Source organism: Solanum dulcamara, chromosome 11 (genome assembly GCF_947179165.1).
Source record: "Solanum dulcamara chromosome 11, daSolDulc1.2, whole genome shotgun sequence".
Lineage (NCBI taxonomy): Eukaryota > Viridiplantae > Streptophyta > Magnoliopsida > Solanales > Solanaceae > Solanum > Solanum dulcamara.
In genome coordinates this window covers 37,216,950-37,230,176 of record NC_077247.1, presented here as the reverse complement: position 1 = coordinate 37,230,176, position 13,227 = coordinate 37,216,950, and the positions used below count along the sequence as shown (strand labels likewise).

General features: G+C 34.7%; 1 protein-coding gene and 1 pseudogene across 1 annotated transcript; one reads left to right on the top strand and one right to left on the bottom strand.

Moving 5' to 3' along the window:
• The first annotated feature begins 4,425 nt into the window (after positions 1-4,425).
• LOC129873375 (malate dehydrogenase, glyoxysomal-like) lies at positions 4,426-10,388 on the top strand. Its single transcript, XM_055948458.1, has 9 exons — positions 4,426-4,694; positions 4,843-5,049; positions 7,372-7,686; positions 8,475-8,564; positions 8,655-8,738; positions 9,492-9,527; positions 9,634-9,723; positions 9,855-9,949; positions 10,055-10,388. The coding sequence occupies exons 1-9, from the start codon at positions 4,626-4,628 to the stop codon at positions 10,125-10,127; spliced, it is 1,059 nt and encodes a 352-aa protein (XP_055804433.1). The 5' UTR covers positions 4,426-4,625; the 3' UTR covers positions 10,128-10,388.
• A 98-nt stretch (positions 10,389-10,486) lies between these two features.
• On the bottom strand, positions 10,487-13,009 carry LOC129873376 (probable aspartic proteinase GIP2; annotated as a pseudogene).
• Positions 13,010-13,227: the final 218 nt, after the last annotated feature.

Below are 13,227 nucleotides of genomic sequence, written 5' to 3'. Positions count from 1 at the left end.
GAAGTCTACACCAACTCGTGGTGGGAAGAAGTATTTTATAACTTTTATTGACTATTGCACTCGATATTGTTATGTGTATTTGCTTAATAGTAAGGATGAAGCAATTGATGCATTTAAACAATACAAGAACGAAGTGGAAAATCAATTGAATAAAAAGATAAAAATGATTAGAAGTGATAGGGGTGGAGAATACGAATCTCCTTTTGAAAAGATATGTTTAGAATATGGAATTATTCATCAAACTACTACCCCCTACACACCACAATCAAATGGAATTGCGGAAAGGAAAAAACGAACATTAAAAGAAATGATGAATGCTTTATTAATAAGTTCCGGTTTACCATAGAACTTGTGGGGGGAAGCTATCCTTACAGCTAATCGAATACTCAACAGAGTACCCCACAGCAAAACACAAACTATTCCATATGAACTATGGAAAGGAAGAAAACCTAATTTGAAATATTTCAAAGTATGGGGGTGTTTCGCAAAGATCCAAGTTTCTTTACCCAAAAGGGTAAAAATTGAACCAAAGACTGTGGATTATGTTTTTATTAGCTATGCTACAAACAGCAAAGCTTGTCGATTTTTGGTTCACAAATCGGACAATCCTGAAATTAATGTTAATACAGTAATTGAATCAGATAATACTGAATTTTTTGAAAATATTTATCCATATAAAACTAAATGTGAGTTCTCAAGTGAAAGATCTGAACGACCACGAGAAGAACCAAAGGAAAGTAAACCAACTGAAGAGGATCCAAGGCATAGCAAACGTTAAAGGATATCTACTTTCTTTGGACCAGATTTTGTGACATTCTTGCTTGAAAATGAGCCTCAAACATTTAAAGCTGCAATGTCTTCTTCTGATTCAGCATTTTGAAAAGAGGCAATCAGTAGTGAGATTCAATCAATTTTGAATAACCATACATGAGAATTGATTGATCTTCCTCCTGGAAATAAACCTTTAGGATCAAAATGGATATTTAAAAGAAAAATGAAAGCTGATGGCACTATTGATAAATATAAGGCAATACTTGTGGTCAAAGGTTATAGACAAAAAGAAGGCCTTGATTACTTTGACACATACTCGTCGGTAACAAGGATAACATCTATTCGGGTGTTAATGGCACTTGCAGCTGTATATGGTCTTGAAATCCATCAAATGGATGTTAAGACGGCTTTCTTAAATGGAGAATTGGAGGAAGAAATTTACATGGAACAACCTGAGGCTTTTGTAGTTCCAGGTAAAGAAAGAAAAGTGTGCAAACTTGTTAAGTCACTTTATGGACTTAAACAAGCACCTAAACAATGGCATGCGAAATTTGACCAAACAATGTTGGCAAATGGATTTAAGATTAATGAGTGTGACAAATGTGTTTACATTAAAAATACTCTAAATCATGAAGTCATTGCTTGTTTATATGTTGATGACATGTTGATAATGAGTAAAGACATTGTCGATGTAAATTTTACGAAGCATATGCTTGCTAGCAAATTTGACATGAAAGACTTAGGGGTTGCTGACTTGATCTTAGGAATTAGGATCCATAAAACTGCATAAGGTCTAGCATTATCACAGTCACATTATATTGAAAACATACTTGATAAGTTCAAGTATTTAAATTTCAATGTTGCAAAAATTTCAATTGATGTAAGTTTTGCACTTCAAAAGAATGAAGGTAAAAGTGACTCACAATTGGACTATGTACGAGTTTGGGAAGTTTGATGTATATTATGAATTGTACACGACCAGATATAGCATATGCTATTAGCAAGTTGAGTCGATTCACGAATAATTCTAATCAAACTCATTGGATGGCAATGAAACGAGTCTTGGGGTATTTGAAACACACCCAAAACTATGCTTTGCATTATAATAAATATCCCGCAGTAATTGAGGGATATAGTGATGCAAACTGGATCACCGGATCATCTGAAGTTAAATCCACAAGTGAATATGTTTTCACCATTGGTGGAGGAGCAATGTCTTGAAAATCATCAAAATAGACATGCATCGCCCATTCTACAATGGAGTCTGAATTTATAGCCTTAGACAAGGCTGGTGAAGAAGTTGAATGGCTCCGAAATCTTTTGGAAGATATTCCATTTTGGCCCAAACCTTTGGCACCCATATATATACATTGTGATAGCCAAGCGGCAATAGAAAGGGCAGGAAATGTTATGTATAACGGAAAATCGTGTCATATTCGACGGCGACACAATACTGTTAGACAACTACTCTCTAGTGGTGTTATCACTATTGACTACGTAAAGTCAAGAGATAACATATCGGATCCACTAACAAAAGGCCTATCTAGAGAGGCTGTTGAAAGATCATCGAGGAGAATGTGGTTAAGGCCTAGGATAAGTCAACATGGCGGTAACTCTACCTAGTAGACTGGAGATCCCAAGAACTAGGTTCAAAGAGATCAAACAAAGTTATGATTGGCGGTTCAACATTGTCAAATAACTCAACCCATTCTCGTGATGATGACAATGTTCAGAAACAAAGGATAAAACCTTAAGGCTTTTTAATGAGTTAATAGAGCTTTAAAGGTTTTTTAATAATTATCTAAGTCTGACAGAAAATGACTAGATAGTGTGTCTATAGGACTACATGTTTAGAAATTACCTATGTGAATGTGAAGTATAAGCCGCTTCAAGGGGAATGACGGTAAATGCCCATTCTCTATGCATTCAAGAAACCAGGCGGTGTTCATGGCTGAATCGAACACAACCGTGAGAACCATAGATGGTTGATGATTAATTGTGTGACTTATGTTGTCTAGTTATACAATAAAGTTCGACGGTTCAAAGATATCGCATCTACCGATTGATCGAGTATTTCCTATATAAGTTCACTATGGAAAGTTCAAAGAGAAACCTACTTATCCAGATGCAATTAATCTTCGCTTGTATATCACACACTTATCCGTGCATTCCTTTATCTTGTAGACATTCCCCATTCATGTGGAGGATTGTTGGATTTAATTGATAGTTTGAATGGGAAATTGAGGGAAAAAAGTGGAGAGAAAAATGATCTGTTCTCTTTTGCTTTATTAAATAAGCTTTGGTCCCACATAGGTGGTGGAAAGGAAAAGTCTCCTACTTAAAAGTAGAAACACTCCTTCATGTTGCTAAAGGGTCAAGAAGAGGGTCTCCCCTCGCGCCGTCGTCGTCGTCGCTCGCTCGGCTTCGACTACGACTTCGGATTTGAATTTGGATTTGGATTTGGTCAATTGATTGATAATCTTTTTGGACCAAATTTCCTTCAAATTTTAATTAATTAATATTATTTATTTATTTAATTAATTAAGTGAAAAAATCCTGACCCGTGACCCATTTCTTTCCCGGATTAATGTAAAAATATTTCCCTCCATTTTTCCAATGGATTTTTGAAAGGTTGCAACCTTATCCGAAAAGTTGCAAACTTTTTCTCAACAGGCAAACCTTTTCCCAACAGGTACCTTTTCTTAAAAGGTGTAAACAGTCTATATATATCTGTTAATCCTCAGAATATTCCATACGAAATTTCTGAAATAACATCTTCTTCTTCTTCTTTCTGCACTTCCTAAAATTCGTGTGATATACAACCATCAAGTAGTTCGCAGTCACCATAATTTGCTGTACCGCTATTCTGGTGAGTAAATTGTTCTATCCTGGGAGGAAAGATTCCAAAACCTTTGGTACATTGAGGGAAATAATTTTCTTAAGGACACACTGTGCATTCAGTGGGCTCGGTTTCTTGTTCTTACATAATTTTATCAAACACTATTTTTATTTTCTGTTCTGATTCTATCTTTTATTTCAGAATTTATTGTTGATGTTTCATCATTTGTTTTCAATACAGTTTACTAACAATACATACGATATATAATATTTAATACATGGAGAAAAGAAGTCATGTAAGCCATACGAGAACTCCACCAAAAGAGAGAGTTCTTGTTGAAAAAAATAATAGATAGTGTTATTTGATTTTTCGGGTGAGATGAGGACAACAAGGAATAGGAGTTGTTTGAAAGATGATAAATTTCTTATTTTTGTGAGATGTTTTAGGGGTAAGTTATTATTTCTGCTTTTTGAAAGTAAAATAATATTGTCAATTATAATAAATATAAATTTATTCTTCGTATATTTCTCTAAAAAAACCTCTTTCAAAAAGAGAAAATTTTCAAAATATATTATTCAACATAATCCAATACATAGCAATATATATTTTACAAAAAAATTATACATAATGCATCAATTTTATCTAAAAATATATTTTTTACACAAATATAAACTAAATGGAATAATAAACTCAAAATATAAATTAGGTAGCATAAATCTTAGAGCTCATTTTTGAATTGACGCCGACTTTCTCAATATAATTTTCTTCATATTTTCTAAACAATATATATATATATTTAAGTGTCGAGTCCTTGGGCTAATTTTTTTTTGGAGTAAATCCAATTTCACACATCTCAATGAACCGTGTCGTCATCATTCCATCTCTTCTGGTTTCTTCTTCTTGATCCCAACACTTATAAATTTCATTTCCTCTTGGAAAAAAAAAGTTAATTTCTACTACCTCTGTTTCTCGTTAAATAATTTTCAGACGCACAAATTCTAGGACAAAAGCCAATATGCAGCGAAGTGCAGAACGAATCGCCACCATCTCAGCCCACCTTAACCCTTTTCCTTCTACTTGCCAGGTTTCTATTAAATCCTTAAGAATTGATCAGTCAGTTGTCGATGCGAATCTAAGATTTTAATTTACAGTGCAATGATACAGTGCTACTTTTTTTGTTACCCTTATATTAATGGATCATACATACTGAATTTTGTCATTTGGGGCTCAAGATGGAGGGATTGAGCCAAGCTAATTGCAGGGCGAAAGGGGGTTCTCCGGGATTCAGAGTTGCGATCTTGGGTGCTGCTGGAGGTATTGGTCAGCCACTTGCAATGCTTATGAAGATGAATTCACTCGTTTCCGTTCTGCATCTTTATGATGTTGCAAATACCCCTGGTGTAACTGCTGATATTAGCCATATGGACACTGGTGCTGTGGTAATTTCTCTCCCTATTCCCCTTGTTTCTCTAAGGAGTACTGAATTTATTAAGCATATAGTATATATTACCACTATTACTTTGTTTTAGATAAATGTGAAAGCTTTACTTTGAATAGAACCTTGGAACTGCAAAATTGGAGCGGAGTCATTTCAACAAATTTGGGGGCTAAAGCCAAATTTTATAGGGAGGTCATATTTTTTTTTAAGTTGACGTATATAAATTGCATAATTATAATATACTCAGTGTAATCTTACAAATGAAGTCTAGTCTTACAAATGAAGTCTAGAGAGGAACGATATACGTGGACATTAGTAAGTAAGAATGTAAATTTTTAATGGAAAATATATACTATAAAGTTAGAATAATAAAATTTGACTCAAAAATTTAAAAAGGTTATATAATGATATCGAAATAGTGTTGCACTAAATTGATAAGTTGATATAAGTATTAAAATAGTATTGATTAGTTTTAGTGCTTGAAATTTGAAGAAGACTCCAAAAAATAATTTTGACCTTTTTATAAGCACACAACAATAGATTTTGTATAATGTAGAATGTTTGACCGTTTGAGAGACTTTAGAGTATCCAATAATGGGAGAACAAAAATAGTGAAAGGAGAATAAAAAAAGTAAATATTAGAATAATAATGTTGGTTCATGATAATCGTTAGAATATAAATGAGCATAAGAAAGGAGGCTACAATTAACTAAACACTATTTTATTTCTCAATTATCACAACGATCCCTATATTAAATGAGATAATAAATTATTATATTTTCTACCCAAAAAATTATTTTCAAATTTATCAATACATGAGTTTTTTAACTATACATATACATATATATACATCTTTGGGAGAAAGTGGGGGCCCAAAAAAATTAGGCCCCAAGCGATTGCTTTAGTGGCCTTATGGTCAAGACAACTTATTGGAGTAGTAAAGGAAAACAAAGTTTTCAAGCGAGAGAACAGCTATTGGAGTGTTATGTGATAGATAGATTGATAGATACACACCTATAAATAAGTATAAATGTTGTTTTTATGTAGTTGTAAAACCATCAATGTTATTGTGAGTGAATGGGGGCGTCTAAGGCCCAACATATCCACAAAATGACTTTGTAGAAATGTGAGTATTAAGATGGATGTATGGCTATAGAAGGTTGGACAAGAATAGAGATGATCACATCCAACATAAAGTGGAATTTAACACACGTAGATGACAAAATGATAGGTGGTCTCTTATGATATTTAGCATGTTATATATAGATTTCTAGATGTATCGGTTTGTAGGTGTTGACAATATGATTATGGAAGACCGTAAAAAGATACGAGGTAGGCAAATCATATGGTAGGAAATATATCTCAAAAGACACTCAATCTTTCGAAATGAATTGCACTTCTTTACGAATAAAACACACCAAGGTAATGGATGCATATAAGCAACAAGGACTAGTTGGGATATAAGTTAATGGTAAGGCTTACACTAATATTAGATCCTTTGTCTGTGAGATTCTTTTTTCTGGCTAAAGATTTGTTTGTAAGAAACTTCTTCTTCCGGCTTGAGATGAATTTAAATGGGGAACATGGTCAGTGGGGATTAATATAGCCTAATCCAAATTGTTAGGGACTGAGGCATAGTAGTTGTTGTCTTATCTACTTGTATATGTAGGAAAATGGTTTTGACTTTTAGTTTTAGAGCGCCCTGCTTTGCCTTAAAAGGCAAACTATATAGTATTGGAATGTAGTGTACCTAAATAAAGAGGAAAAACAAGTGATTCATGACGCTGATCCACAGTAATTTGGGGTAGAGGCATAGTTGATTGACTGGGTTTTAAGCCGACTTACCAGCCTAGTGCATCTACCAGAACTGTCATTTCAAAGTCATATAAGGAGGATTGATATGAAATTTACTAAAGGGTTCGATACATATAGGACTCATAAATTCATTTGCTGAATATATGCTGAAAAATTGAAAAATCTGTTGAGATGTTAGAAGAAAAAGGAAAATAGCACAACAAACAGGAAATTGGTTGCATTTCGTAACATCGGAATGGTTAAATTGATGTTAATATGCCAATAAGCGGGGTGTTCACCCGTGAAGTATTTGTCCCCCATTATTCTTTCGGGGGCATTTAGATCCTACCTCAAACTGAGGCGAGACCAAACTTTGCCTTTTGCAACACTGCTCTACATTGCAAGTTGATGCTTGCTTAGTTTTGAGATATAGCCCATACTATGATGTTGTGTACGTTCTAGCTATGGCATTGATCAGTGTTATTCTTATATCTCTTCTAATAATTAACTTGAGTTTCTCAATTTCCAGGTTCGTGGTTTTCTAGGGCCTCAACAATTGGAAGATGCTCTCACTGGCATGGACCTTGTAATAATCCCTGCTGGTGTTCCTAGAAAACCGGGCATGACAAGAGATGATCTTTTCAACATAAATGCAGGAATTGTGAAGACTTTATGTGAAGGAATTGCCAAGTGCTGTCCGAAGGCCATTGTCAACATAATTAGTAATCCTGTAAACTCTACAGTACCAATTGCTGCAGAGGTTTTCAAGATGGCTGGCACCTTTGATCCCAGGAGACTTTTGGGTGTCACTATGCTTGATATCGTCAGAGCCAATACCTTTGTGGTATGCCTAACTTTCTGAACTGATTCTCTTGTGATTTCTCCCCCTTCCACTTCCCTTTGATCAGAGCAGCTACTCAATGTTTAAAAAGCCAGAAGCCAATAAACAAGTGTTTTTCTTGAGTGCCTTTTTGGAACAAAGATTGATTGGACCATGTTACTAGCTCCATCCAGAAAATCCTTTTTGCTCTGTCCCAAAATTAGGTCCAAATTTCGGAATGAAAAAGTCATCCACTACTCATTTTCTCTTGAATGTGTTGATTGTCACCCTTTTTATCCTTTTAAATGAGGCTTGGCGAAAATTCTACTTAACAGCTACTGTAGAATAATATTCTTGAAAATACATTTTAATTTTTTCCTTACTCTCTAGATCCATGTTAGGCCAAAACTATAAAAATTGGTGGAGTACTACTGTGTAACAGTCTTTAGTATTTGAACCAAATTCATTTTTAATAGCATGTACCATTGCTTTCTGTTACTTTTTATGCTTCACAAACCTGTTGCATTATTGACCTTGTGTACAAGTATAAACAGATTACAAGGACCTGAGGTGAATGTCGCATACTCCTGATTAGTTTGTGGAACTGAGACCAGTTATCAGCCCTCTAATCCTGGTTTATGTTGAAAGATATACACCTGAACTTTGCTGAACATTATATTGGCATATAGTCAGTCAATAACATTAAAAGTGACATGGATGGTTTTGCCTGTACCAACTGAATGCTCTTTGCTTTGTGCTTTGGCATTTAATGTCGAGCTTCTGCCTGATCTAATCTACTTCATGTCATGAAGGCTGAAGTTTTGGGGCTTGATCCTAGAGAAGTGGATGTTCCAGTTGTCGGGGGCCATGCTGGTGTTACAATTCTACCTCTTCTTTCCCAGGTTTGGTAAACTTAGTTCAAACTGAGTATAGCTTGTTGATGGGATCTTATTAACCTAGGATTTCTTTTTCATATGTCTAATGGAATTCAGGTTAAGCCTCCTTGTTCTTTTACGCCAGCGGAAATTGAATATTTAACATCTCGTATACAAAATGGGGGAACTGAGGTTGTCGAGGTAAGATGAAATTGAAGACTTATTAAATGAGTTTTTTTGGTTGTTATGTTGAAATAGTTGTTGTGCCTGGCCGGCAGTGTTGCTTTTCCTTAACTGTTTTTTATTTTCAATTACCTTTTTGCATAATGTTTTTATTGTTATATTCGACTTACCATAGTAGAGTTGCTGACAGAGGTTTGTTGACTTCAGATCTTCATTAAAAATTTGCGCTGGTCTTTTCCAGCAGCCAGAGAGTACTATTTCCTGATTTATTTCATATTGGATGTTAGCCTGTCATCTCCTAAACCATAATTTTGCCATATTGTCTTTTCCATGATTGGCAAATCAATTTCTGAGAAATTTCACCCTTTCAAAGAATGGTTAGATGTGTTTCATGACATTGCACGTTTCGATGTCACAATCACAACCAATAGGGGTTACTCCTAATGATTGCATTACTTTCCCTTCTTCCCCCAACAGTATATATTGGCACGGGGCAGTCATTACCTACTACTACTTATATACAGTACTAGCCTGTCAAGCATCGTGGCTCAACTCCATTATCATAAGCTGTTGTCTCTCTCTTGGATTGATTTATCATCTTTCTCCATCATCCTACGTTTTCTTGCTACTCTTCTCTTGTAAACAATGAAACTTCTGGATTGGGTATATCATGGTTTATTTGTCTGTCCTAGCACCAGAAATTACTGACTAATCTGACTCCATTGGTGGAATTCATCTGTTGTTGAATGGAAATGGTGCTCTTTTTTGCAGGCAAAAGCTGGTGCTGGTTCGGCAACACTCTCTATGGTTAGAACATTTTTGCACTCTTTATTTCAATTTTCTCTTGTATTGCTGTTGAGAGTTCATATCATCCACATTGATGCTGAATGACAAGTCTGTCCCTACTTTTCAGGCATATGCTGCGGTTAAATTTGCTGATGCATGTTTGCATGGATTGAGAGGAGATGCTGCCATAGTTGAATGTGCCTTTGTGTCTTCCCAGGCATGTATTTTAAACCGTTTCATGCTAAAGTTCCTCCGCAGCTTGTATTTGTCACATCACATGACTTTATTCTGGAATATTGACAACTTGGGGGGTTCATGACAGTTAGTAGTGATTAATCGTCTCTGTAGGTGACTGAGCTTCCATTTTTTGCATCAAGAGTACGTCTTGGGCGTAGCGGAGTTGAAGAGATATACCCCCTTGGTCCCCTAAATGAATACGAGAGGTTAATGTTCTGATTAATTACTCTTTGAAATCACTGCCATGTTCATTGTGATGTTATATGTTGAAAATACTGGTCAGATTTTTCTCAATATACTAAATTTTGCAGGATTGGGCTTGAGAAGGCAAAGAAAGAGCTGGCAACAAGTATTCAGAAGGGCGCTGCCTTTGTAAAGAAATGAGCTGGAACCTAAATGACTTCCAAAAGATGCTTTTCTTTTTTTGTTGGCCATACATCTCAAATCTTGCAGTTCCAGAAAAGTAAGAGTAGTTACTTTGCTGTAGTGAAGGTAAATCTTGCTATACTTTCTACAGATTGATGCCTTGGTGCAGAAAATAAATGTAGTATCTGGTCATGTAAAACAATTACAAACTTACAAAGTTTTACATCCCTTTGGAGGAAAGTTTTGATATGTATTGATATTAAAAAAGGCTTGGTTAAACAGATGCCTACAAGCAGAGTGAAGAAGCCAAAAAAAGTCTGAATTAACATCAGATATTATTAGTATTACAAGTTTCGGGCTAATTGATTAGCTGGAAAAAGAAGTAAAAAAAAACAACATTTTCTGGTAAAGCAAGCAACAATGTACTCCTAATTCATATTGTTTCACCATTTCATCGATCAAGCCAAGCCATAATCTAAGTATAGTTGTGGTTTGAGCACATAGTCTGACGGAAATAGAGCGAGTTACTGAAACCTATTCTTCTTCTCGATATATCAAATTCCACCAAGTTGTCCTGCATTTGAAACGTACCGATAATAATTGCTTGTCCCCAATCTCTAGTTCGTCGTTCAACAAAGGCTAGACATACAAGATCCTCGTTAACTTTTACCAACGAATTCGCTCCAGTAATTGTCCAATGCACATTTTTCTTGTGTAGACCAATGTTAATTTCAGGAGCATTGAAGGCAAGGCGCGACATACCAATATCACTCGAGTTAAAGCAAGTTGTAAATGGTTCAACTGGAGGTACAGATCTAACCTCTTTTGGCATATCATTAACAAAAGCTTTTGTTACAGCCTTGTAAATAGAACTCGCCAACATAGTATAAGGCAAACCCGTGCTAATTCTCGTGCCAGCTTGTTTTTCCAATGAAAGTAACATTTTATTAGTTGGCACATTTTTGCTGTTGATGCTAATAGATGAAACTTTTATATAGTATTCAGAGATCTTCTTGTCTCGTAAAACGTCATATGGGCTGTTAAGTATAGGTGTGTAAATAAGATCTCGCGAGGCATCAAAGCCGCTATTAAGCAAATAAGGGCTGTTACCAATGAAGATTATACCATTTCTTTCTGTTGATGAACTCAAGCAAATGGCGAATTTTTGACTGAATTTGAAAGTTGATGCAAGTTGAACAGGAAGTGATACTGCACTTTGGTGTCCAAAACCAATTGTTCCTTTAACAACTTTACCAAGATCTTGAGTTACATATGTACCAGCGCAGCTGAATATAGCAACAGGTAGGGCTGTACAGGGCAAACCGATAAACCGCACCAAACCGACAAACCGAACCAAATCGGAAAAAAAACCCGACTAGTGGTTTGGTTTGACTTGGTTTGGTGTTTGAAAAAAAAACCCGACCATTATAGGGTTGGTTTGGTTTTAACTAAAAAAAGTCAAACCGAACCCAAACCAACCCGATTATAGATATACTACTTTTAAATTATGTTATACATAAAAATATTTATTAAAATGTAATTTATAAATATTTTTTAAAACTTTTTCATAATTTTTGTTTTCTTTCTTACATTTAGATTTAGATTTGAAAAGCTCATTTAAATAATATACAAAAAAAGCTCATCTTATAAAGTTATATTATAAAGTTAAAACTTCAAACAGTGTTCTGCATCCATCTTATACGTTGATATTTTGTACTAGAACTCTTTTTAAGAAGTACTGCTCTGTGCTTTTTACTAGATACTATGAAAACCCGAGAAACCCGAAAAAACCGAAAAACCCGAAAAAACCCGAAAAACCCGAGAAAAATTGATATCAAAAAACCCGACTTTTATTGGTTTGGTTTGGTTTATAGATTTAATAACCCGACACAAATGGTTTGGTTTGGTTTATAAAAAATCCGAACCAACCCGGTCCATGTACACCCCTAGCAACAGGGCCTGAAAAAGAAGTGGATGGCGGAAATTTTAACAAGGGGATTCAATATATAAGAGTTTCAAGTTTGAAGTATTAATAGTAAACAAGACTTTTGAATCTCGTTGGTCTTAAACGGAAGGTATCAAAATGCCTTTTAATTTTTTGTACTCTTAAACATGTCAAAGCATAATTAGAATTTATAAGTTGCCAAAAAAATAAAGAAATATTCTTTTTTAAACGAATTAAAAAGAAAAAGTATATAGGACAAACAAATTGAATATCTTTTTGTCACTATATTAGAAGGTTCCATCCCTCCCCAAAAAGAAAGTATAACAATTAATCCTTATTTAGTTCGTTTAAGAAATAACATATTTATGAATGTTATGACATGTTGTAGATGGTCACAAGTTTTTTATTTCTTTCTGAAACTCTAAGTCAAACTATTTCATACAAATTGAAACAAAAGATTATGCACATACCTGGAAAAGATCCGTTAATGGATTTGATTGACAAAATATCCTGTGCGATTTCACCACTTGTTAAGATTTCAACCCGTGGATTTTCAATTGTGTTATAGCATGCATCTTTGTTACATCCTGGACTACGTTGTACTAATCCCACAAGACAATCTCCACATTGAGTGGTGCTAGCAAGTTTGCATTGACTTGATTTGCAACGAGCTGTCTTTTAGCTTGAACTATTGTACCCTTTTTCACAATCCACCCATACACTATCACCAGCAAGATGGATTGAGAGTTTAAGGGGAACCAAAGGTGTTCTTTGTTGAATTTCAGTTATGTGTTGTAGGCTCATTGCATCTTTTTTTTACTGCAAGAAATAGTGTTTTAGGATGGAAAGTGGTTTTAGCTAGGGAATTAGTGGATATTGTTATGAGAAGAAAGCAATAAAATGGAAAAACATAGTAGGACAATGCCATAATATGAAAAAGCAAAAATGATTTTTCTGTGAAATCTTGGATTCAATAGGCATGTATTTATATTTATAATGTAATAATAACTAGAGGAGTGGTTCCACTTTACTTTTTTATATTTTTTTTGTTATCGTAATGATGAATTCAGCCATAGATGATGACTGCACATGTCTTTATATATTTTAAAGGGTTGAGTGCACATGTCATAATTATATACATGAATTCTCTCTGCATAGACAAGTTCCACTTTC